At 43.4% G+C, this 27,318-nt stretch overlaps 1 protein-coding gene across 2 annotated transcripts in view; it reads left to right on the plus strand.

Moving 5' to 3' along the window:
* APLP1 (amyloid beta precursor like protein 1) overlaps nt 1–27,318 on the plus strand; it is a 50,114-nt gene that overhangs the window by 14,620 nt on the left and 8,176 nt on the right. The window contains exons 6-15 of one of the 2 annotated variants that reach the window (XM_070950085.1): nt 568–854; nt 4,734–4,864; nt 6,646–6,720; nt 8,493–8,651; nt 10,732–10,860; nt 11,035–11,134; nt 12,508–12,642; nt 16,278–16,301; nt 16,450–16,517; nt 19,149–19,217. In XM_070950085.1, the coding sequence (XP_070806186.1) occupies nt 568–854; nt 4,734–4,864; nt 6,646–6,720; nt 8,493–8,651; nt 10,732–10,860; nt 11,035–11,134; nt 12,508–12,642; nt 16,278–16,301; nt 16,450–16,517; nt 19,149–19,217 (1,177 nt within the window). The remainder of the gene's footprint in view (nt 1–567; nt 855–4,733; nt 4,865–6,645; nt 6,721–8,492; nt 8,652–10,731; nt 10,861–11,034; nt 11,135–12,507; nt 12,643–16,277; nt 16,302–16,449; nt 16,518–19,148; nt 19,218–27,318) is intronic. The other variant, XM_070950086.1, reaches the window with a different exon arrangement.

The raw sequence follows: 27,318 nt of genomic DNA on the forward strand, positions 1-27,318 counted from the left end.
CTTTGTGTTTAAGGAATAATTCTTTAATTTCAGTACAATGTTGAGAAATATTAAAAAATATACAATCATAAAGCTTTTGAATAAAAAAAATGTCCACTATTTTGTGAAAAAAAAATAGTGAACATAATGTGAAAAAAGCGGACTGTCCGCTCAAATAGTGGACACCTGGCAACCTTATATTAGTGCGACAGCCTCACAAACAGGAGGCTGTGAGTTCGATCCTAGGTAGCGAGAGATATTTCTCTCTCTGGGCACAATGAGTAATTATCTGCTGCGAACTCTGCATTGGCGTCAGGAAAGGCATCCGGCCAGTAAACACTCAGTTGCCCTGACTCCACCCCAATGTAAGGGATTACATTACGAGGTCATTAAAAGACCAAAAAACAAAACAAAAACAAATAGCGCAAAATTGAAGCCACCGCTCCTACAGGATTATATAGTTGAATAAGAATATTTTCCTTTTCCCATGGGGAAAAGTCTCCCTAGTCCCTTTCCCCTGCTCCTCAAATGCTTCTTCTTGCTTGATGGACTTGTTTGCGATCTTAACTCGATGGATCTTTTCTTCAGCAACAAAGTACCAACAGGGCGTATTCCCACAGAGGAAGAAAGCTTGGAATTGGAGGAAGACAGGAATGTGGATGAAGAAGAGGAAGAGGAGGTGGAGGAGGAGGAGGAGGAAGAGGAGGAGGAGGAAGAGGAAGAAGAGGAAGAGATTCCTGGAGAGAGTGCTCCTGACTCTAACCGTTTCCGTACTGCCTGGGATGACTATTATGTGGAACCAGGGTACTATGATGACAGCATCACTCAAACCACTATCACCACTACAACTCAGACCACAGAAGAAGATGTCAAAGGTAAGCAGTGGAGGGAAAGACCCAGGGGTGAAATCCAGTAGGTTCTGACAGGTTCTGCAGAACCGGTAGCAGAAATTTTGAGTAGTTCGGAGAACCGGCAAATACCACCTCTGGCTGGCCCCAGAGTGGGGTGGGAATGGATATTTTGCAGTATCCTTCCCCCAGGAGTGGGGAGGGAATGGGGATTTTGCAGTATTCTTCCCCTGGAGTGGGATGGGAATGGGGATTTTGCAGTATCCTTCCCCCAGGAGTGGGGAGGGAATGGGGATTTTGCAGTATCCTTCCCCTAGGAGTGTGGAGGGAATGGGGATTTTGCAGTATCCTTCCCCTGGAGTGGGGTGGGAATGGAATTTTTGCAGTATCCTTCCCCTGGAGTGGGATGGGAATGGGGATTTTGCAGTATCCTTCCGCTGGAGTGGGGTGGGAATGGAGTTTTTGCAGTATCCTTCCCCCTGGAGAGGGCTGGGAATGGGGATTTTGCAGTATCCGTCCCCTGGAGTGGGAGGGAATGGGGATTTTGCAGTATCCTTCCCTTGCCACGCCCACCAAGCCACGCCCAGAGAACCAGTAGTAAAAAAATTTGAATTCCACCACTGGAAAGACCCATCTTAAGAGTCAACCTCATAGAGCACCTTCCAAGGTCCACGTTCTTTCTTGCTCTTCCTTACCATCTCAACCTCCCAAGGGAGAGACCATATCAATGCAGAGAGAGAAGGGCAGCCTCTCATTGCTTCTCTGGATGACCACACGGTTAGATTAAATGTGTCAACAGGGGAAACATCATTTTCTAAAACCTTTTTGGCCTCCTGAGAGCCGCAGAGAGTGTTGCTGGTGATTTCATGACGTCCCCAGAGGTTAAAAAAAAAAAAAAAAAGTTTGGCCTTTGAGGTTGTTTTGATGGATTTGAGGTTCAGTTATCCTCAAATGTCTCTCTAAACTAAAAAAAATGGATGCTCTGGGATTTCAAAAGAGGCCCGGAGGGGGCAGAGTATCTGAAGGCCATAGGCCAGAGGTGTCAAACTCAAGGGCCAAGGGCCGGATCCGGCCTGCGGGTGCTTAGATCTGCCCTGGAAACAGCGAAGGACTGGCCACATGCTGCCCTCCCAAGCTCCGTTTTCAGTGGCAGTATACTCAAGCCACCATAGGAACCCCGACACGAGTGATGTCGAGCTGGCCACGCCCACTTCAGCCCCCCTCCCGAGGTCAAACACAACCCTGATGCGGCCCTAAATGAAATCAACTTTGACACCCCTGCTGTGGTGGGTTGCCCCCGGTTCGGACCGGTTCGCAAGAACCGGTAGTAAAACTGGCGGGAGGCTCCGCCTACTGACCCGGACGTCATCATAGATGATCTGCGCACACACAGAAGAGCGCACAGGGGCGCGATGTGAACCGGTAGTAAAGGTAAGTAGAAAACCCCCCCCTGCACCCCTGCCATAGGCAATGGTTAGAAATCTGTGGGTTACAAGTAGTCCTTGATTTACAACCATTTATTTAGTGACCATTTGAAGTTACAACGGCACTGAAAAAAGGGATTTATGACCATTTTTCACGCTTGTGACCATGGCAGCATCCCCCAGGTCACGTGGTGAAAATTCAGATGTTGAGGATCGCTATGTACAGCATTCATGATAGTTGTAGTGTCCCAGGATCATGGGATCACCTTCTGTGACTTTCTGACAACCAAAGTTAATGGGGCAGCAACAGTCCTGTTGCTAACTTAACAACTGTGGTGATTCACTTAACAGCTGTGGCAAGAAATCTCATAACATGGGGCAAAAGTCACTTAACTGTCTTGCTTAGCGACAGAAATTTCGGGCTCACGTGTGGTTGTAAGTAGAGGACTACCTGGGCATCTAGAACAGGGGTGTCAAACTCGATTTCATTGAGGGCCTCCTCAGGGTTGTGTTTGACCTCAGGGGGAAGGGGGCATGGGCAATGGGCGTGGCCAGCATGAGATCGCTTATGTCAGGGGGGCGCGTGTGATGGCCCAAGCGAAAACGGGCTCCCGAGCTCCGTTTTCAGCTGGGACAGCCTCCTGCAACCCTCTGCCAGCGAAAACAGAGCTCGGGGGGGGACCATGCATGGTCCTCGTGAGCTCCATTTTTGGCTGGGATGGCCTCCTGCCAACAAAAACAGAGCTCAGGAGGGTCTCACTCAACCCTTGTGAGTTCCGTTTTCGCTGGCAGAGGCACTGCGGGCCAGTCCTTCGCTATTTCCAGGGCAGCCCCGCGGGCCAGATCTAAACACTCCATGGGCCGGATCTGGCCCCCGGGCCTTGAGTTTGACTCCCCTGATCTAGAAGAAGAAAAAAGACCACCGTAGGAAGACGGTTAATGATGAGAGAAGACCTTTGGCATTTTTTTCTCAAGGCTTTCTCAGAACTTTGAGCCAATGGCAGCCATGGTAAAATCATTGCTGAAGGACAGATCAAGAGAGAGAGAGAGGACTAGAGATCCTGCAAAATAGGGACCTCTGGGGCATGGAAAGTAGAGAGGCAAGATGCCAGCTATTACTAGGTTGAGAAAGAAGGAAATGCTCAGCTATTCAGCTGCTTCTCTGAGTGCCCATCACCTCCTCCTCTTCACAATGGGAAGTCTGTTTTTGGAGACAGCGCTGAACCTGGCTCTCCCTGACACTAAGGGGTAGATGATGCTTAGAATCAAAGCCTCCTTCGGAGGGGGAAACGAGGGGGCTCGCGTGCTTCCTTCCGTCCTGAGCCAAATCACTGCGGGATGCTGTGCCCAAATAGATCTGCACGCCAGGATGGTTTTAAATATCCGAGATAGGTGACTTCTGCAGGGTCAGGCATATTTTAACAGAGGAAGCAATTGCGTGCGCTTTGGAATGCAAATCCATCGATGTCAGGCCGCTGCAGAAATTGGGACCCACTGAGGAGAGTAATTGAATCTTAATTATATTCCAGGAAGAGCAGGGATTGAATTGCAGCTGAATTTCTGAGCGAGTGAGAATCCTGTCGTAATTACACTGAGCCAGATCTCAAACCTTTTGCTAACTCGTGCAGTGCCGCCCTCTCTCAAGGAGAAATTGGATTGTCTCTTATACCTAGTCCTCATCATGTCCGTCAATAATGGATGAGTGTTTACATTCTTGGCATTCCTAGGCTCCCCTTTTTAGACAAGTCCACTGTTTTTAGGCTGGATTCACCCACTAACTGAGCCCTGGTATATAGCAATAGCACTTAGATTTATTTACTGCTTCATAATGCTTTATAACAGGGGTCCCCAACCCTCCCTTCTCATCCCCATCCATGGACTGGCACTGGGCTGCAGCATACCAGAAACCAGACCACGCACACAAGCCCCATCCTCAGGTTACAGGCCAGTAGTGGGTTTCACTTACTTTTGCTACCAGTTCGCTATTGGGAGCGCGAGCCTCCCACCGCCACCGTTCGCCGAAACCGGGGCAAACCGGTAGCAACCCACCACTGATGCAGGCAGCATGCAAAACCACACCCCTCCTATCTGTGGAAAAGTCTCTCTCCACGGAACCAGTCCCTGGTGCCCAATCTTTTGGGCACCCCTGCTTTACAGTCTTCTCTAAGCGGTTTACAGAGTCAGCGTATTGCCCCCAACAATCTGGGTTCTCATTTTGCTGACCTTGGAAGGACGGAAGGCTGAGTCAATGCTGAGCCAGTGAGAATCAAACCGCTGGCAGTCGGCAGAATTAGCCTGCAATACTGCATTCTAACCACTGCGCCGTCACAGCTCTTATGTAATCCTTCCCATTGGCCATGCAGCCTGGAACCAAAAGTTGTTATTGTCCAAAACATTTCAAAGGCAACAGCTTATGTTATCTCTGCTTTAAGACCGATAAGAATAAGCCTGGTCTTGTGTAACATGATTGCTGTCTATACAGTGACTCCAACCCCTCGCCCAACGGACGGGGTGGATGTTTATTTTGAGATGCCTGGAGATGGGAATGAACACGCCAACTTCCTGCGAGCCAAGATGGACCTGGAGGAGCGGCGCATGAAACAGATCAATGAGGTAATGGCTGGTCAGACAGGAAGGAGGATTTGCTCAGCTTGCAGATATGGAAGCTTTCATTGTATGGTTAAGTTTGGTGACTTCAGACACACCCATGGGGCCATCAAAGGATTTCTCTTGACAGATTGCACCCCTACAATGATGGGGACGATCTACGGTAATTCCTTTAGAAATGATGGATGTGCAATATAAACCATACAGATTTGTAGGAGCCATGTCTAAGTCTTTCTTTCTTTCTTTCTTTCTTTCTTTCTTTCTTTCTTTCTTTCTTTCTTTCTTTCTTTCTTTCTTCTTTTTTTCTTTCTTTCTTTCTACTTCCTTCCTTCCTCCCTCATTTCCTTTCTTCCATCCCTCCCTTCCTTTTCTTTCCTTCCTTTTCCTTCCTTCCTCCCTCCCTCCCTCTCTTATCTTACCTTCTTTCCTTCCTTCCTCCTTCCATTTCCTTTTTTCTCCCTCTCTCCCTCCTTCATTTTCTTTCTTCTTTCTTTCTTTCTTCCTCCTTCCTTCCTTCCTCCCTCATTTCCTTTCCTCCATCCCTTCCTTCCTTTTCTTTCCTTCCTTTTCCTTCCTCCCTCCCTTCTTTCCTTTTCCTTCCTTCCTTCCTCCTGCCTTCCGTTTCTTTCTTTCCTCCCTCTCTCCCTCTCTCCTTCCTTCATTTTCTTTCTTCTTTCTTTCTTTCTTCCTCCTTCCTTCCTTGTTTCCTTTCCTCCATCCCTTCCTTCCTTTTCTTTCCTTCCTTTTCCTCTCTCCCTCCCCCTTATCTTCCCTTCTTTCCTCCCTCTCTCCCTCCCTCCCTTCATTTTCTTTCTTTCTTTCTTTCTTTCTTTCTTTCTTTCTTTCTTTCTTTCTTTCTTTCTTTCCTCTCTCTCTCTCTCTCTCTCTCTCTCTTACTTTTCTGTTGCTTCTTAAAGAATTATTTCATGGGGAAATAGTACACGTTTTGCAGATCAGATTATTTTTTTTAACTTAAAGTTTGTATCAGAAGAGACCATGTTGAGCCACTATTATAAGTTAACAGTGTCAGCAGTGAAGTTGTTGGTTTTCTTTTCTCTGGAGGTTTTTAAGAAGGGAGTGGATGGTCGCCTCCCAAGATTGGTTTATTTGGTTTTCCTGCACATCATAGAGAGTTGGACAAATGATCAACTCCATAGTTCTGTAAGTCCATGACTCAGGAAAACAGCTTCCTGTTCCTTGCGCAAGCAGATCGTTCTCTCTAGCTTTGAGAGACTGGGAGTCAGGATCTGATGGCTTAGTAAAGTTGGATCACCATGCAGACTGGTAATCAACTTGCAGCAAGGAGAAGACCATGTTCAATGTCCCAAAGGTGCTTTATTTCAAGAGGCAATTGGACTTTCTGGTTTTTCTTTGGAAGACGTTTCGCTTCTCATCCAAGAAGCTTCTTCAGTTTTGACTGGATGGCGGGAGCTGAAGAAGCTCCTTGGATGAGAAGCCAAACGTCTTCCAAAGAAAAACCAGAAAGTCCAGTTGCCTCTTGAAAAAAGCACCTTTGGGACAACCATGACCTGGTTTAGAGACCATGGCTCGATGGCAGAGGGATGGAAGGATAGTCAGTACAACCATCAGAACTGATGAAGCTTCTTGGATGAGAAGCCAAACGTTTTCCTCCTCTTCCTGAAGGAAGAAAAGCACCTTTGAGACAACTATGACCTGGATGATTGAGAATCTCCACAGACAACAGAAACTGCTTTTCAAGAACCAGTTTCTACAGCAGAAAACCTTTGTATTGATAACATCACTGTCCTTTTGTTATGATTTCACAGGTGATGAAGGAATGGGCTGAAGCTGACAACGAAGCCAAAAACTTGCCTAAAACAGACCGACAAGCCTTGAACGAGGTGAGGTTGGCCAACCATCTCATCGAAACGCCCCTCCCTTTGTATTTTAATGTTTGTTTGGGGAATTTAATAAAGATATTTTTAAAAAATAAATCCATCTCAAGATTAGGTGAACTAGTAGATTAGCCAGGAGATCCCAAACTTGTGGGTTTCTTGACCCAGGGCGATACTGTTGTCCTTTCCACTCAGGTGTTGGAATTAACTTTCCATTTCCATGGCTGTCATTTCGGGTTCTGCGTGGTTTACAAATTCAAGTTAGTTTCAGGAAATTGTTTTAAACCGTTTAGCTGAGCTGGAATTACAAGGCTCCTCTGTGTTCTTGATCTGTTGTTTGATTCTATTCTGTGTTTATAATAGTTGCATTCTTTTTTGTTTTTTTAATTGGAAAACAACTTGAATGGATTCCTACTCTGAGAGAAAGCCCAAACATGTTTTTAACCAAAAACAAAACAAAAGTTGAATCAACCCCCATGGCCTCGTATCTGTTTCTTTTGGCCTGTCTGTGTGCAGATGTTATAGCTTGTTTTTAGTGCACATTCATTGATAGCTGCCAGTTTCCAAACATTGATTTTTTTTTTTAAAGAGTAATTTGTAATAAATCTCCAAATATCGTGGACTAACTTCCCTTATAGAGATTTGTCTCGCAAACCCCCACTGATGTTTTTTTGGGTTCTCTCCTTAAAAACCTTAAACTTAGGTGTCTTAAAAAGTTGAGATGCTTATGTTGCTCTTGTAAAATTTTTAGACTCTACCATTTTTCATACAGTAGAGTTGTTAAAATGTGTGCCAATTGTTTAATTATCTTTTTGTCAAAATATTTTAAGTCATCCTGAGTTTTTTATTTGACAGCCAGGGTATAAACTCTCGAAACACATTCAAGTAATTAATTAAACATCTGCTTCTAGGAGAATAAGCTCTGCATGGAACGCTGTGTTGTGTTTGGGTTTCATTGTCTCTATAGGTGGTTTGAGTAATTTTAAGCTATTAATGCTAATTTTATTGCGTTTCAAGGAATTTGATGTTGTCGCTTTGCTGTTGAGCTACCTTGAGCCTTCGGGAGAAAAAAGGGAGTCTGCATATGTTTGCACATGTGTTTAGAAATATAATTTTATATTTTGATGTAATAAAACTTCCAAGGTCTTTCACCCAAGGTTTTTGCCAGGTCCATGTTCACCTACCTTTTAATGGTATAGTATTAGTGCATCAAAATCATGTGAAGTATTAGTACCGCTTTATAATGCCTTGGTAAGACCACACTTAGAATACTGCGTTCAGTTTTGGTCACCACACTATAGAAAAGATGTTGAGATGCTGGAAAGAGTGCAGAGAAGAGCAACGAAGATGATTAGGGGGCTTCTAAAATATATGAAGAATAGCTGTAGGAATTGAATATATCTACTCTAGTGAAAACAAGGACTAGGGGTGATATGATAGCGGTGTTCCAATATCTCAGGGGCTGCCACAAAGAAGAGGGAGTCAAGCTATTCTCTAAAGCAACTGAGGGCAGGACAAGAAGCAATGGGTGGAAACTAATCAAGGAGGGAAACAACTCAGAACTAAGGAGAAATTTCCTGACAGTGAGAACGACTCACTTCCAGAAGTTGTAAATGCTCCAACACTGGAGGCTTTTAAGAAGAGACCAGAGAGCCATTTGTCTGAAATGATAGGGTCGCCTGCTTGAGCTGGGAGTTGGACTAGAAGACCTCCAAGGTCCCTCCTAACTCTTATTCTGAAATATCCTGAATGGCTTCCCTCTTCTTCTTGCTTTCTAGCACTTCCAATCTGTCCTCCAGACACTGGAAGAGCAGGTGGCCGGAGAGCGCCAGCGGCTGGTGGAGACCCACCTGGCCCGTGTAGTAGCACTGCTGAATGATAACCGTCGTGCGGCACTGGAGAACTACTTGACTGCTGTACAGAACGACCATGCCCAGGTAATTCAAAAGGATAGAGGAAGGCAAATGTTAGCTTGGAGAATGGTATGTGAGATTTGTACATAAGCTGAGCTGGGAGAACGAGAAGCAGACTCTGCATGTGGATTGCAAACGAAGTTGACCGTGAGCTTGGGATAGCACCAGCGCTGGGCTTCAAAAATTTTAGCAAGGGGTTCTCTGCCTCGTTGCTGGGATTCAAAAATTTTTACTATCGGTTCTGTGGGCGTGGCTTGGTGGGCATGGCATGACTTGGTGGGCGTGGCAGGGAAAGGATACTGTAAAATCTCCATTCCCACCCCACTCCAGGGGAAGGATACTGTAAAATCTCCATTCCCTCCCCACTCCAGGGGAAGGATACTGTAAAATCTCCATTCCCTCCCCACTCCAGGAGAAAGTTACTGCAAAATCCCCATTTCCTCCCGATCAGCTGGGACACGGGAGGCAGAGAATAGATGGGGGAGGGGCCAGTCAGAGGTGGCATTTACCGGTTCTCCGAACTATTCAAAATTTCCGCTACCGGTTCTCCAGAACTGGTCAGAACCTGCTGAATAGCATCTCTGGTTTCCTTATATGAGCAACTTTCCAAAGTCTCTTGCTTTCCCGGTATGCTATACTCCAGCTCCTGAAATCCTCAGCCAGAATAGCCACAGGCCATATCTAGATGAGGATTTAGGTCATCCAGCACATCTGGAAAGCAGCGTTGAAGAACGCTGATGCAGACAAGGTAACTGCAGAATGGCAAGTGGGGAGCTTCATTTACTCCTCCGCCCCAACCCCCCGTTCTATGTATTGGCTTCCTGCTAAAATCCCAGAAGTCACATCTAGGCAATGACATCTAGAAATAAAACAGAGTTCGGTTCCTCCCACTTCTTCTGTGCTCTGTTCCTAACTCTAAAATTTGGGGGGGGGGGTTTGTAGGATAATGGGGTTGGTTTTTTTTTTCAACTGCTCTGCCAAAAAAAAATTGTCTGTGTTTTTTCTTTCCTTTTCTCACTCAGTTTGATTTCTTTTTTTCAAAGAATTTCTCGGTTGAAATTCTCGTGGGTAAAATACAGTTTTCTTGTCCTCTCTGAGTCTGGTTTTTTTCTTGCAGACGGTTCATTACCCAAAATAGGTAACGTCATCCATGCTAGTTCTGATGATGTTGCCTAGATTGGGTAATGAGTTTTCTGCAAGAAAACAACCAAGCTATGAGAGCACCAAGGACCTCTCGTTTCAACACTGAGATACAGATATTCTCCTTTATTAATTTTATTTAAAATTATGAACATTAATTTTATTAATATTTATTAAACATTAATTTATTAGTTTAAATATTAATTTTCTTGTCCTTGTTAGTGGGATGGACACATCCCACTAAGAGCCACGGTGGCGCAGTGGTTAGAATGCAGTACTGCAGGCTACTTCTGCTGACTGCCGGCTGCCTGCAATTTGGCAGTTTAAATCTCACCAGGCTCAAGGTTGACTCAGCCTACCATCCTTCTGAGATGGGTAAAATGAGGACCCAGATTGTTGGGGGCAATAGGGTGATTCTGTAAACGGCTTAGAGAGGGCTGTAAAGCACTGTGAAGCGGTATATAAGTCTAAGTGCTATTACTATTGCTATCTTTCCTAATAATATAGTATGCCAAAATGGGGATCTTAGCATGTTAAGTATGCCAAGGTCCATATGGAAAGCACTCACAATTTTTATTTTTCTTGTGGCCCCTGTAAACATCCTGTAAACATCATGCAAAGTCAGGTCTCCCATCACTTTTGTTCAGCTCCTGATGGCCACGTAGATGTCCATGATCCATGTTGTCTCCAGGATGGCAATACCACAGAGAGTTACCACTGCCTTACCTCCCCAGTCTTTTCAGCTTTCTAATCTAGTGCACAGCCCTTCCAAGTCTCATTCTGTTTAGCTTTGGTTGGATTTTGGTTGTGTTTCCACCTGTACTTATCTGTGCTGGAAGTGGAGGAAACCAAGAGAGGCAAGTAAGAGGATCCCATCCGCTCAAAGGCCAACGATTGAGAATCGGGCAAGGAACAAATCAGCCAAGATTCAACTAATTTATGTCACACTCCTCTTTTGACATAGCCTGACCGCATCCTGGCAGCTCTGAAGAGATACGTACGGGCCGAACAGAAAGATCAGCGCCACACTCTCCGCCATTACCAGCACGTGGCAGCAGCTGATCCTGAAAAGGCTGAACAAATGAAGTTCCAGGTATGGTTTTCTTCTGCCTATTGCCGCCATCTTGCGTCTTTGCAATTACTGTAGAACAGTGTTTCATGCTGGCTGTGGAATTCTGGGAGTTGAAGTCCACACATCTTCAAATGGCCAATGCTGAGAAGCACTGCTCTAGAAGGAACCATTTTCCATTATTGTGTGTTTTCCCAGGTGTATACTCATCTCCATGTCATTGAGGAACGGATGAACCAAAGTCTTGCGTTGCTGTACAAGAATCCCCAGCTAACTCAAGAGCTCCGAGGAGACATAGGTACATGGGTCATATCCTTCATATCCCAAATATCATCCCTCCTCAACTCTTAAATTAAATCTTCTGTTCTTCACTCACCCTATTGCTTGTAGAGTAGGATGCCTTCCCAATTAGGTCAGCCTGCTCTTAAGTACTATACAAACAGTGGTTACTTCAGTAGTTAGTTTGATTGGTTACTTAAGTTGATATTCTCATAGTATCATTTCTACTACCTAGGGTGAGTAATTTTTGAAATACTTTTATATCAGGGGTGGGTTCTACTTACCTTTACCAGCGGTTCGCAATGGGATCATGCGCACGCGCTCACATCGAAGCTTCTGCGCATGCGCAGATCACTGATGATGACATCCGGGGCAGTGGGCGGGGCCTCCTGCCCGTTTTACTACTGGTTCTTGCGAACCGGTCCGAATCGGCAGCAACCCACCACTTATATGTATCCATAGGAAGGAAGAGGCACTGTAGAATGCCCCAAATTTTACACTTCTGAACTGAAGAAGCTCCTTGGATGAGAAGCAAAATGTTTTCAAGGAAGTTCAGTTGCCTTTTGGAAAAGCGCTTTTGGGACAACCATGATCTGGATGACGGAGAACCTCCATAGACATTGTAGAATGTCCTATTATTAGAAAAAGTGTCAATGTAAAGGGAAATTATAGGTGGATCTCACTGTCAGCCAGTTTCTTAGGCTGAATTTGGCATTTTATTGAGTGCTTCCCAAGGACCTGGAATTATTATTTCTTCTTAAATTGCAAAATACCTTGGTCTGACCCAGGTGTCCATCTGCAAAATGCATCTGTCCTACTGGATGAAGGGCTAGATTTTTTTCAGAAGGAAAGTTCTCCTATAAAGAATGAATGAATCTGAGCATCTTGTCAGGGTTCCGACAGATGCCCTAATTAAATTATGAGCCTCCAGCCAAGCTTCAAAAGAAATCCAGTTATTTATTAGGAGCTTCATGTCATCACATTCCAAGTGAAGCCAACTCTGACTCCACCTAATTTATGACCAAGGCATGACCCTGTTTCCCCCCTCCCCCCAGGGTGTGCCACCAGTCACATTCACCAACGGAGCAATTTCACGGGTTGTAGAGATCACTCCCCTCCGATTGCTGTGGGTAACCCTGGGAGACAGCCTTGAGAGAGATATGTCTGGAATGTGCTTTTGTTTTTGGCTGCCATGCTGCTTCACCAGTTTTCCCATCCCCCTTACCTATGGCAACTTGAGAGCAGGCCAGGGATGCTTTGTGAGTTGACACATCTCTTGAAATAAAAACCTTTGCAAAAAAAAATTGGGATCTATTGTAGCAGACAAGGTAGAGTCTCAAAACTCTAAGATAGGGCTCCAAATAACTTACTTCCCATTTCTCTATCTTCTAGAGGAGCTCCTGCGATCCGAACGGGTGTCCACTAATGACCTTCTTACTACCTCCATCTCTGAGACCCGCACCACAGAAGAGTTCCTACCCATGGACAGTGGCGAGGATCTAGCTGCTGAGAGCCATGATGGAGAAGGTGGGTCAGATAAATTGCTCCTCACTGCTTTCTCAAGTCTTTGCCAAAGGTCAGGAAGCTAGAAGGAGAAAGCCACCTAGTTCTGAAACATCTCACTAGATCTTAGTTTGCAGTACATGAAAAACATGTTCCCAGTTTGAAACAGAAAATAATTACAATCTTTGGGAAATGAAACTGAAGGAAGGTTTTTAAAATCAGCAGAAGGAAAACAGCATGGTGATTCATTTTTGTTTCTGGAACTCACCGCCATCTGTGTATCTTCTGCCTTTGGGGTCTGATTGTGGTTCTTTGCATAGTCAGCCAGAGTTTTAGATTGGATTTGGCATTTTTATTCACCTATCAAGTCCTTTCCAAGGACCTGGGTTGAGCAGATGTTGCTGTTACTTATTTATTTTATTTATTTTTATTTATTTTATTTTGTCGAGTACATATTAGATAATATATATAAGTATAAGCATGAACTGAATACATAAAATGAATACAATTAAAGGGAACATTAGGGCAGGGACGGTATTAGATGGTATTAAGCTATCGTCACAGGATGTAAGCTGTTCCAAGTAAAAGTGCTTTTTGCAATTGACTGGTAGTGAGTTTGTCAATGCCAAAGGGTGTTCAATTTTTTTTTTTTTTTAAATTTGATTTATATGCCGCCCTTCTCCGGAGACTCAGGGCGGCTTACAATGTGCTACGCAATAGCCTTCATCCTTTTGTATATTTATACAAAGTCAGCTTATTGCCCCCACAACTGGGTCCTCAATTTACCTACCTTAGAAAGGATGGAAGGCTGAGTCAACCTTGAGCCTGGCGAGATTCGAACCTGCAGTAATTGCAGGCAGCTGGTCTTAATAACACGGTGCTTTAGACCACTGTATTACCAAGGCTCCTCAGTTGCTCCAGTTGCTTTGGAACTGCACCCAAGGTGCCTACACTGTTGTTGTTGTTGTTGTTGTTGTTGTTGTATCTAGAGAGCAGTTGAACAATGTAGCCAGTGGTGGGATTCAAATAATTTAACAACCGTTTCTCTGCCCTAATGATTTATTCCAACAACCAGTTCACCAAACTGCTCAGAAAGTTAACAACCGGTTCTCCCGAAGTGGTGTGAACTGGCTGAATCCCACCACTGAATGTAGCCTTAAACAATATTAGGATAGGCAGTTTCTGCTTGCAACTGATAGAAAAACAGACAAACTATTCAAAGAGGTCAAAGTGCCAACAATATCAAAAATAGAAAAATACATTCCTGTTGTAAAAACGGCTGGTTCAGGTGATAGATTGTGTCAGCTAAAGGAAAATAATAATGAGCAGGCAAGCAAGTTGAGCAGGACAGCTAGTGAAATTCTCTAAAGCCAAAGATGCAAGAAAAAAAGATAGAAATTCTGTTACCTGTGATAGGGAAGGAGAGGACAACAGTACAAACTCAGCGTTAAAAGAGCATGCTTTACCTAATGTTGGCTGGGGAATTCTGAAGCCCACCCATCTTAAAGCTGCCAAAGTGGAGAAATATTGGCCTAAAACAATACTAGTAATATCCTTTCTTTCGGTAGGCAAAGTAACAAAATAATCCTATGAAATCAGCATACCGCAATTGTTAAAAGATAGGGGGAATGCTTAAAGTTTAGAACAAAAGCTTAAGGTTTTAAAAACACTATTAGGAATGGGATCTGATTATCCTCATAGAGTAAGATGTTCTATACATACGGGGCCAGCAAGAAACTATTTCCAAAGACAATCTGTTAATGTACTTCTGTTCTGACCGAGGCTTCCTGAGTCAATAAAACACACCAGTAGTTCCAAAAACCTGTTTTATTTGAACAGCTGTGAATTCTGTTCATTCACAGATGAGTCCCAAATAGCTGTAAAGAGTCCTTCAGGATAAGGCTGATAATCACCCACCTTTATCTCCCTTGACACGCTGCCAAAGACCTAATTGGCAAAGCCACACGGAGTCCAGAATCAAACAGAGCTTCAGACTTTAAACTGCACAGAATTAACAATGTTGCTTCCTGCAAAGGCCCACGTGCCTTTGCTCCTCTTTTAAGTCTTATGGGAGGGGCCAATCATCTCCCAGCCCTACTCCCTAGTCGTCCCTTTTGTTTTAATAGTTCTTGCCTTCTGGCAGGTCAGCGCATGCACACACTGGGAACAGGCTCCCCCTGTTCCTCTGCCTCGCTGAGGTCCGACTCTGGAGGCTCCGGAGGTAGCATGTACCTCCCAGATGGCCCTTTCTCTGCCTCCGATGCAGAGGCCTCGTCCGAGCCTTCCCCAGATTCCAAGACTGGCCAATGTTCCTCCCCAGCCTCCTCACTGTCCGACTCTGCTGCCAGCTCCACAGGCTGCTGGCGGATCACAACAACATCCAATTTCTTTTGCCTTGATAAACTGGCTATTAGAAGAATGCAGATCTAAGCATCTCCAAAAGTCTAGCTTCCGTTCTTCCTCCATCATTTTCCAGTTTCCCTCTGTGATGTTTATAATCCTGCTGATGTCAAAGTTATGCTAGCAATAGCTTCCCATTAGCACAAAGATATGGCAAGAGTAACGCAACAGTTTTGCCTCCGGCACAAGGAGAAAGATAGTCAGCAGATTTCAAGGACAAGCAGCTCTCTGAAACTCATGGCTGGTTTTGATCTTGGTCCCTGACGGAGAACAAAAATAATACGCTCACGAAAGTGACTGGTAAAACTCTTTTCTTTCTTTTTCTTTTCTTTTTTTTTCTTTTTTTTTTTTCTCTGATGGAATGAAAGGTAATGAGAACTGTTTTTTTTTTTTTTAAATTAAATCCAATTAGGACCATGATTGGAAAGATTTAGTAGTCTGCGGAATTGGCAGTTTAAGAGCACATAAGCACTGCCTTGCTGATTTAATCAAAAGAAGTACAGGGGTACAAAAGAAGTAGAAGAAGTAAATGACTTACAATCATTCGTTTAGTGACGGTTCGAAAATACGGCACTAAAAAAAAGTGACTTATGACCAGGGGTGGTATTCACGCTACTGGTTCGCAAATGTGAGTGCGCGCGCATGCGGAGAGCATAAAAAACGGGTCATGATGACGTCCGGTTGGGTGGGCGGAGCCTCCCACAGCCGCCGCTACCTGTTTGCCCGAACCGGATAGAACCGGCTGAATATCACCACTGCTTATGACCGTTTCTCATACTTAGGACCGTCGTGCATCCCCATGGTCATGTGATCAATATTCAGTCACTTAGCAACTGGCTCATATTTATGATGGTTGCAATGTCCCGGGATCATGGGATTATAGCTTTTGGAACCTTCTGACAAGCAAAGTTAATGGGGAAATCACATTCACTTAACAGCTGCAGTGATTCACTTAATAACTGTAAGCAAGAAATGTTGCAAAATGGGGTGAAACTCACTTAACAACTGTCTCACTTAGCAAAATAAATTCGGGGGTCAATTGTGGTCATAAGTCAAGGACTACCGGTATTGGTTCCTGCATCTTAGATGAGAAGTATGCTAAATGGAGCTGCTTGCAGATTTGTCTCCCCTGTCTCAGCATCGTATTGTGTGTCTCGCGCCTCTTCTTCTCAAAATTATCTTTCTTTTTCTGTTCTCTTTTTCCTCTCTGCCATGCTCTCCTCCTCCTCTCTTCTGATGCTGTTGTGGGGAATGGGCAGATTCTGAATCGGCTGACAAAAAAGGTAAGTTCTCAGCTCTACTTCTTCATTCACGGAGTCCTTCTCTGCAGGCTATAGTAGCAATGACTGAGACCAAAAGAAATGGGCGCGTGGATTGTTACCAACCGAGGCCTCTCTTCCTCTAACCCTCACCTGATTCTCTTCTCTTCAGCTTCAGGGCTGGCAGAATACGACTATCCGACAAGTGACAAAGCTCTGCTGTATGAGTATGAACATAAGGTAGGTGCGGAAGAAATATTCTGGCCTTTTATTACTGCTTATTACAATGACATGCTCCTTTCTTCCAAAATGGAGAGAGAATTATATGGGGTCCTCTAAGACATTGTTTCTCAACCTTGGCAACTTGAAGATACATGGACTTCAGCCAGTGGTGGGATTCAAATAATTTAATGACTGGTTCTCTGCCCTAATGACTGGCTGGGTAGGCGTGGCCATGGTGGACGTGGCCAGGGTATGTGACAGGCAGCAGTCCTGCACCCCCTGGGAGCAAAAACAGGCCGCCAGAGAGGGATGCACTGCCCCCCCCGTGTGCCCCATTTTGGGCCTAGTAGGCCTCCCTGAAGCCTCCTGGAAGCAAAAATGGGGCGTGTGGGGACTCCTGGAAGGGGCGGGGTGGGAAGGGAAGGGGCCAGCCAGCAATTTATCTACCGGTTTGCTCGAACCGGCTGAATTCAACCACTGACTTAAGGTCCCAGAATTCCCTAGCCACTCATGCTAGCTGGGAAATTCTAGGAGTTGAAGTCCACATATCTTCAAGATTCCAAGGTTGAGAAGCACTGCTCTAGAAACCGATAGACCACCGTTTCCACAACCCTAGGGCTAATGGTATATTTCAGAGTTCAGCAACATCTGGATGATACAGAGAATCGGTATAGACTTAGACTTAGAATAACTTTATTGTCACTTTAAATGTACACTAATTGGCATACGTTAAAATGAAATTTTGTTGCATACAGTTCCCAAAGGGTCATCACCTCCACTATACACCATATGAACATGACAAAAATACAAATAAATAAATAAATAAATAAATAAATATGCATATACCCACATATATTATATAGACTTTGGTCATTAGTGTCAAGCAAAGTTGATGGAGCTGTCTCTTAATCTTACCTTGTCCTAAGTAATTCAGAGCAATATATGTGGTTTCCCTCTCCCGTGGTGTTTTCCCTCCTCCTTTTTTATTGTGCTCTTACAAATCTTGATTTGTAAGAACTTGATACATTACTCAAAGACGGTGATGTTTACGTAACATCAAATTATTTGTTGTATAATAGAGGTTTTGATTTTAAGCTGATTACTTAAATATTGAGGGTTAATCTCATAACATCACTCAGAAAGAGGTCAGATTAGGAGACGGCTCCATCAACTTTGCTTGAGACTGGAGACCAAAGTCTATACCGACTCTCTTTTATCATTTGTTGTTCTAGATCAGTGTTTCTCAACCTTAGAGGCTTTATTGGCAGCTTTAAGATGTATGGACTTCAATCGGCTGAAGCATGCTGGCTGAGGAATTCTCACACATCTTAAAGCCACTTAGGTGGCGGGGGAAAACAATATTTTAGGTCATTGATTCAACATGGAAAAATGTCAATGGGCTTCTTATATGCAGTTTATTTATTTATTTAGTATATGACATATATACATGGACTAGCAATACATATTAACATTTCATTTGGATTAGTAGAAGACAATCTATATATATAAAAGTCAAATACCATTCACTCATCATGAAATCTCCAGAACGGTAAAGCCTACAAACTTGAAATTTGGCATATATGTTCCTCTTGGCTTCTAGATGCTCACTAAGAAAGGATTTTTTGAAATGACCATCAGATCATTAGTATTTCATATACAGTATTATATTCACATGCTTTGATGCTAAGTAATTAGACGTTCTACTCCCCCTCCCCACCTGAAAGGAACTCTGTCCCAACTGCCAGTTGCCTTATATTAATACGCTCTGATGCTACCCCTTCGCTAAACCAGGCATGGGCATGGCCAGCGTGTGACTCATCTGGCCTGTGGGCTGGAACATTCTACTCCCCCTCCCCCTCTGTTCCAACTGCCAGTTGCCTTATATTAATACGCTCTGATGTTACGGAGTTACACATTCTACATTAAATTTCAGGCTTTAAGTGTCAATTTATCACGCCTGATCACATAGTTTTGTAGCGAAGCATGGGTGTCCAGCTAGTAAAATATAAATGTTAAAAAGATCAATCTTCAAATACCAATGTCTAGGCCATCTAACCATTGAAGAGCAGCTACTGGATTAATAGATGCCCTCAGTTTACAGCTGATCACAATGTGATCTACAGTTTGATGTGGGACCCCACAGTCACGCTGAGGGGAGGATATCATGCCCCATTTATACATGGGGTCCTGACAGATGCCGTGTGAGGTGCGACACCTATTCAGGATTGTCCGTTGCTGATGTGGTAGTTCAAAGCCTGGTGTATTTTTTTTTTTTAATATGCAGTGATATGTACCCATCCCATCTCTTTTCCATGTATTAACTTTGCAATGTCCAAGGAGACGTTTGAGATGCTTGTGCTTTCAAATGAATAATTGCTGTCTTGTGAAGGTTGATGCATTGCCATTATCCCATACCGGGGCATGTTTCTCCATGTTCCACTTTGAAAGAGAGAAAATGCATCTCTATTTAGGTTATATATTGGAGTAAAGGAGCTATGCACTCTATAAAGGATGAGGTTGCAATTGTCTCATGTGACTGGAAAGAGTTTGCACTAAGAGGAAGATAATGTTGCTGGATTGCCCATCCAGCTTTGCATCCCCCTGACTGTATCACTTAAATCAAAAACCATTCCCCCATCCATCCCATAGGTCAATGTGTCTGCCTCAGATGTCAAAGGCATGGTGTACAAGTCCCAAGAAATACAACGGGATGAACTGGTAAGTAGCTTTTCAAGGCACGCTCCCTTCCGCCTATCAAGAGGGCTTCAGCGCCCCTTCACCTTCCTTGTGAGTCACGTCTGCCCTGCCAAAAAAGCCAACACAGTTCTAGGCTGCATTAATAGGGGGATAGAATCAAGGACCCATGAAGTGTTAAATACCAATTTATAAGGGTTCGAATCTTGCCAAGGCTCAAGGTTGACTCAGCCTTCCATCCTTTCTAAGGTAGGTGAAATGAGGACCCAGTTGTGGGGGCAATAAGCTGACTTTGTATAAATATACAAAAGTATGAAGGCTATTGCTGAGCACATTGTAAACCGCCCTGAGTCTTCGGAGAAGGGCGGCATATAAATCAAATTAAAAAATAAATAAATAAAAATAACGCCCTGGTAAGGCCACTCTTGGAATAGAGCATCACGGTTTGGTCGCCGCAATGTAAAAAAGATGTTGAGACTCTAGAAAGATTTCAGAAAAGAAGCAACAAAGATGATTGGAGGGCTGGAGGCTAAAATATTTGAAGAGCAGTTGCAGGAATTGGGTATATCTAGTTTAATGAAAAGAAGGACTAGGGGAGACATGATAGCAGTGTTCCAATATCTCAGGGGCTGCCACAAAGAAGAGGGAGTCAAGCTCTTCTCCAAAGCATCTGAAGGCAGGACAAGAAGCAATGGGTGGAAATAAACGGTATAGAAATAAAATTATAATAATAATAATAAATTATAATAATCAAGGAGAGAAGCAAACTAGAACTAAGGAGAAAATTCTTGGCAATTAAAACAATTCATCAGTGGAAAGACTTACCCCCAGAAGCTGTAGGTGCTCCAACACTGGAAGATTTTAAGAAGAGATTAGACAACCATTTGTCTGAAACGTTATAAGGTTTCCTGCTTGAGCAGAGGGTTGGACTAGAAGAGCTCCAAGGACCCTTCCAATTCTGTTATTTTGTTATAGGGTTTTTAATCCTTTAATCGTTTGGAAGCAGGAGACAAATAGTTAAAAAAAATAAGGCCAAATGCAACTAGGCTTTTTGCCTTGGTTTTAGTATAAAGTCCCACCTTGATCTATCTGTAGAAAAATTTACATCCAACTTGGTCCAGAGAACTGTGCAAACTGCTCTCCATATAGAAACCTTTTTTTATTATTATTATTTTAAAGCAAAAACACAAAAGATAGTAGGCAAAACTCTGGTTTCTATCATCTCTCCAGTTCATTGTGTGTAAAAGTGTGGTGAAAGTTTTAAGTATGGAAAAACTTGGTGGGTTTGGGTTTGTTCTTGCTTTTGAATTCAAATAATGAATGAGCCACCCTGAAAATGAAGGGTGGCTTCATCAAATGAAGGGTGGCCTCATCCTTGAGGACGGTACAGTTCACCTCTCTTGTCCTCAAGAACAGGCTCACCTCTTCTGTGTTTGTCTTATCCTGTCTCTGTGGTTGTCCTCGTCTATTGGGCCCAAGATACACAACTACCCAAAAGGACAAGAGAAATTCCACAAAAGTTATTGCAGCATCTCCTTCTTCCTGAAAATGCACTAATAATCAAAAACAGTGAGAACAAAGGTTGGCTGCATTGCTCCTTTCACTAGTTCTATAAGGCAGTTTCATATATTCTGGTCACTTTTAACAAGATATCATCTACACTAAGGTTTCACAAACTTGGCAACTTTAAGACCTGTGGACTTCAATTCTCAGAATTCCCCAGCCAACATAGTTGGCTGATCTACACAAACGTTGTATCCTCATATTATGAAGGGAAAAGAGGATGTTTAGATTCAGAACCTCCATTCCGGAAATAATTCTGCATGGAGCAGAGGTGGGATTCACATAATTTACCTACCGGTGCACTTCGCTCTCACGCGCCACCTCCGTGCATGCGCCCGGCCTTCCATGCTTGCACTTTGCTTGCGCACGTGCCTTCCGCGCATGTGCCCGGCCTTAAAAATGTGCCTAAAAAAGACAGCATATAGCCGGGGTGATTTCCGCTACCAGTTCGCCCGAACTGGTTGGCCCGAACTGGTCCGAACTGGCTGAATACACCTCTGGTATGGAGACATATCTCACACATTCATTCACATCTGATTAGACTTCATAACAAACATGCAAATGGCAGTTTGACTGCAGCATCTAAGCAGTCCTAGCTGATCTTGGAAACTAATCAGAATGGGATCTGGTTCATGCTTGGGTGGAGACCACAAGAAAACACCATCACCGTGTAGACTAACCTGAGGATTGAGAAAACATCCTAGAAAAAGGCAGTGCCAACCTCTTCTATATTGTTGTCAAGTGAACTGTACAGATAGAAGAGAATATTTGTAGCTCAGCATTGAACTGTGGGGTTCTTGATGCTCTCTGAGCTTGGTGGTTTTCTTGCAGATGTTTCATTACCAAACTAGCTAACATCATCAATCCTGTCAATGAACTATACAGAACTATACAGTCACGTCCATGAAGTCTACAGGAATCCAGCTTGCCTTGAAAAAGACTTGGCTACAACTTGCTATACGTGTAGGTGGTGGCCTGAAGGAACTGCTTTGCTTACAGCTGTATATTTTAAATAACCAGGCTTCAACTTAGTGCCTCTTGGCCACTAGCCCCACGCATCATTTCCTTTTTGTTTGTGGCTGTGTCAATGTTCATAGTAGCATCCTATACAGATGAGAGAGATCACGTAGTAAGTCCCACTGCTGCCAGTGTTTATCAATGACATTGGTTTCAGGTGCCTGGGCTTTTCAAAGGTACACCAATGAAAGCTTGTAGCATCAGGAAAATGCCAAAAGGATCTGTGGAGACTTACAGGCCAAACAGATATTTGACATCACCAGCTTTTAACTGGGAATTTTTTACTTTGGTTAGTTTCAGATCTCCTTCTCCTTCTCCTTCTCCTTCTCCTTCTCCTTCTCCTCCTCCTCCTCCTCCTCCTCCTCTCTCTCTCTCGGAGCTATCCTATTTGGGTTATCTAGTCTTGGCAACTTAGCTATTGAAATTTGATATTGTAAAATTTTAATGTCATCTATCATATATTTTTAGATTGCTGTTTTTGTAACTGTTTTATCTTTTTCCCTTTTTCTTTTCTGTTTTGTTTGAAAAGGCCTTCGGGCTATTCAATAAACTATACTATACTCTCTCTCTCTTTCTTTCTCCACACAAAAGTAGATTGAATGGCAGTGCCTAGCATCTCTTTGGCAGGTTCTTGTGTGGTCCCTATTCAATCATGTAATAATTCTGAGGTGTAGGGTTGTTTTTCTTTTTCTTTTTGCTTCTTCCTTTTCTCAGACAGGAAGGCACAACCACTTTTCTTGAATTGGGTGTTATTGTTACAGCGAGCTCATATGATGTGTTACTTTAGGACTCTTGGGAGAATTCCATCTGCTGCCGATGATTTATGAGTTTAATCTATTTGTTTGTTCTAAAGTGTCCTTTAAAGATGATTCTGTTTGTGTCACTTCTTCAGATTTATTGCCTTGGTGGAGAACAATTTGGATCTATTTTGCCAACCTTGCCTTTGTCTTAGGTAGATGCAAAGCAGTCATTTAACTTCTCAATAATATTTCTGTCTCCCCTAAGTGCTTTTTTTACATCTTGATGGTCTAATGACCCAAACCATTATGTCTGGCAAACTTCCTGCTTCTAATGCAATCCTTTTAACATTTTTCTCCTTGGCTTTTATACCTCTTATCCAGATTATATTTTCTTTTTTTCTTTCTTGGCCCAACCTTATTAGGCATTTTATTATGTTTCAACTGATAGTATTTCAATTCTTTGAGGATTTTTCCCCACACGGGCAATAGCTTTAATTTTTTTTCCTAAGGGACACATTTTTAAAATTCTATTTAGTCGCTCCAATGTTTTCTTTAAAACTGTCTTTGAAGAAGTCAAGCAAGCTCAAATTTGTCAAGTTGTGGCTATATTTGTGCATGGGTTTTTTTGCATATATCTTAATGGCAGTGATGGAATTCAATTTTTTTTTGCTACCGGTTCTGTGGGTGTGGCTTGGTGGGCGTGGTGTGGCTTGGTGGGCGTGGCAGGGGAAGGATACTGCAAAATCTCCATTCCCACCCCACTCCTGGGAGAAGGATATTGCAAAATCTCCATTCCCACCCCACTCTGGGACCAGCCGGTTCTCTGAACTACTCAAAATTTCCGCTACCGGTTCTCCAGAACCTGTCAGAACCTGCTGAACAGCACCCCTGCTTAATGGATGGTTTATAATTGGTCTTACATTTAGTTTAGTTTAGTTTAGTTTATTTGATTTGTATACCGCCCTACTCCCGAAGGATTCAGGGCAGTGAACAGCCACAGAATAAAAACACATAAATACAAAATTTAAAATTGAATAAAACCGAATAAACAACAATTGTAGGTGTTGGGAGCTACAAATATTTGTGATTTTCATGTCAAGCTCTACAGTACACTTGGCTGAATTGGAAGTAAACAGGAGCAGTTTGAAGCCATCAGTTTTAATTATCTTGAGTGCTTACAGTAGAAAGGCGATGCTTAAATCTAGTAAATATATATAAGGCTTCAAAATCTTGCTTGCTCAGCCATTATAGAAAGTATAGCTAGAGTAGAACTGGGGAGTTAATAGCTCCAGGATAAAGGAAAAGCTTCAAGGCTATTCAAAGCTGAGTTGCAAAATGCAGAGAAAATAGATTTTCATATCCATGTGCACATTTGGAGTCTTCTCAAAACAGCTCGCAAATATATTAAATCAGGCTTCTCCAGCTTTGATGCCCTCCAGCAATGTTGAATATCCAGAGCCTAGAAATTCCCAGTAGGCCTGGTTTTGTGAAGCTGAAGACACACATGTCTGGAGGGCATGAGATTTGGAGAGGTTGTAATCAATCAAGTGACAAAGCCGGTTTTAAATGGAGAATTAATTACAGTAGCAGAAGAGGCAGGAGCAGCTTCGGGAAAACTTGAGCATAAAGAAAAAGCCAGATGGATACGGTCAAATGCTTATTTAACATCACATCCTTGTTCTGATAATGGCCAGAAGAAAGTCATCCAGTAAAGATATAAGCGTGATTGTAGTTTTGTTTTCATCAACTGAAAGTGAAAAAGATACTCTTTCTAAAACTAGAGTAAATATACAATCAGTAGTAGTCAGGGGTGGGCTGCTGGGGGTTTGCAGGGGTTCAGGAGAACCTCTAGTTAAGATTCTGTGCAGTTTGGAGAACCCCCAAATCCCACGCCTGGTTGGCCCTGCCCACCCCACCCTGCCCTCCCCACCCCACCCTGCCCTCCCAGGACTCCCCACATGGCCCGTTTTGGATGCAGGTAAGTGCAGGGTGTGCGCGGAGGCTCGGGGAGGGTGAAAAACAGGCCTACTGGGAGTTTGGGAAGTTTGGAGGCCTCTGGAGCCTGGGGAGGCCGTTTTTACCCTCCCAGAGGCTCGGCGAAAGCCTCCGGAGCCTGGGGAGGGCAAAATCGCCCCCTCCCCCGTGGTGCAGGAGGCTGGCTAGGCCACGCCCACCATGACCACTCCCACCCAGCAGCTGGGCAGAGAACCCCTTGCTAAAATTTTTGAAGCCCACCCCTGATAGTAGTTGTATCTTATCTTTGATGGATGTCTTGACCTCCATCAATAGTTGTGGGTGGCCCTCCAATTTATGATACTGAAAACGTAGAGTAAATAGAGGTCTTCTAATCCAGCCCCGTTTGAACAGGAGACCTATATCATTCCAGACAAGTGGCTGTCCCGTCTCTTCTTAAAAGCCTTCAATGATGGAGCACTCACAACTTCTGAAGGCAAACCATTCCTTTGGTTCTGAAGGCAAACCATTCCTGTCAGGAAATTTCTCCTCAATTCTAGGCTAGTTCTCTCCTTGATTAATTTCCATCCATTGTTTCTTGTCTTGTCTTCTGGTGCTTTGGAGAATAGATTGACCTCCTCTTCTTGGAGGCAGCCCCTAATATTTGAACATTGCTATCGTGTCCCCCTTAGTCCTTCATTTCTCTAGACTAGACATACTAGATACACATAGACCAGGCAGTAGTGACAAAACATGGCTCATCCCTATAGAAAGCCATGGGCCTCTCCCGTAGATGTCAAGGGAGTTATTCGTTTGAACGTAAGGAAATAAGTACATCCTGCTGCCCCTTAGCCTTTTCATAATTGCCTCTTATTTACCAGGGACTGATTCTTGAAATCATGTTCTGAAGAGATCATCTTTCCTTCATCTGGGATTAAAAACGGTGGAAAAGAAAAGAGATCTTTGCCTCATCAAATTGTTATGTGTGCTTTGTCTAATATCTCTACTATTCCCTCGGTTGCATGCTTAATTCCAGATCCCCATTAGTGTCAGTTGATTTTGGGCCCTGCGTACATCTGTTGTAACATAAAACTGCCTATATTTGGTCTTCTGGTAGTTGATTGTTAATTTAGCTTCTTTCCCACCCACCCACCCCCAATAATCACTGGCATTGGGTTATTCAACCGGAAGCAAAAGAAAACTGGTTTGCATCTTAAAATTCCCTCCACAAGAAAATTTATCCTAAGGAGATTTAATCTTTTTTAAAAAAACCACACCATTATTCTTTCCATGCCTGAGATCATCTCTGCTTCATATCCCATTCCACTTCATTGCTTATGATTTTCTTTTCATTGTGTCAGAAGAATAAGTAATTCTTCTGATTTGTGGACCCGTAAGGACGATAGCAGTGGTGGGTTTCACTTATCTTAACTACCAGTTCGCTCGTGCACATGTGCATGCTTCGCTTGCGTGCATGCCACTTCTGCGCATGCGCAGAAGCGTATTGGATGACGTCCGGGTGGATGGGCGGAGCCTCCCGCCACCGCTGCTACGGGGCGAACCGGTAGCAACCCACCACTGGACAATAGGAAATTGGGAGAAGAAATAAGAGGTGGAAACCACTTGTCTCTATGAAAAACAAACATTAGAAGCTGTAATCATAGCTTTGTTCTCTGCAAAATCCAGAGACAAAAAAACCTCCATGCTTTGCTACTTTGGTGAGTGTTTGTGAGATGGGAGGTTGCTTTCAACAAACTATAATGCCAAACACAAACAAACTGGCATGAAAAACAGTGTTTTTAGAACTCCAGTATGCCTTCAGACCCACGCAGCATTTTACATCTGAATTACAGATGCCTCAAGTGGAAATATTAACGTAAGCATTATTTGTAATCTCTAAAGTCTCTGAAAATCATACACAACTGAACAGATGAAGGCAGATTGTTTGTAGCAGTGTCCTGGGGCGTAAGAAGAAACCCAGTTCTCTATCTGCTGTGAATATTTAACAAATGCTGTAGGGATCAAAAGCTTACTTCAATTACTCCTGAACTTGGCAATGCTTGTCGTAGTAGTTGCTAATCCCTTTCTCCTTAAAAATAAGCAGTGCCTTTTGTGCGCAGATTCCTCGGGCTTTATGCCGACCACAGCTTTATGAATAAATCATAAGTTCTTGTCACAGGTGAGAACTGATGTAGCAAGCAACCCTTAGTAGTCATTTCAGAATTCAGATGGTTGAGGAGCAGATTAAATGTGAGGCAAGCTGCTCCTGCAAAGTACCAATTTCTCCATATAGATGGAAACAAACCAGTGTAAAAGTTTGTAAGACAGCAATAGGATAGAAGAATAGAGTAGAGCTGGAAGACCTTGGAAGTCTTCTATTCCAACCCCCTGCTCAAGCAGGAGAACTTATATCATTTCAGATAAGTGATTATCTAGTCCCATGATGGCGGACCTATGGCACACAGGTGGCACGCGGAGACATATCTGTGGTCACGCGAACGTTGCCCTAGCTCAGTTCCAGCGCACATGCGCGTGCCGGCCAGCTGATTTTGGGGCATTCCAGGCCCACTGGAAGTCTCCAGGCCTTTGATCCTTTTAGTTGCTCTTCTCTGCACTTTTTCCAAAGTCTCAACATTTTTTTTGTAATATGGTGACCAAAATTGGTTGCAGTATTCCAGGTGTGGTCTTATTAGAGTTTTATAAAGTAGTTTAGTATTGATGAATTCTATATTCAACATTGAACTGTAACCCCGTAACTATCAAGTATTAATAAATACTTAGTTATTAATAAAGTTAATAATTAATAATAATTAATAAAATTATTAATAAATGAATAAGGTTGACTCAGCCTT

The sequence above is a fragment of the Pituophis catenifer genome, unplaced genomic scaffold (assembly GCF_029215685.1).
Source record: "Pituophis catenifer annectens isolate HBS135680 unplaced genomic scaffold, rPitCat1.0.hap2 SCAF_9, whole genome shotgun sequence".
NCBI classification, from domain to species: domain Eukaryota; kingdom Metazoa; phylum Chordata; class Lepidosauria; order Squamata; family Colubridae; genus Pituophis; species Pituophis catenifer.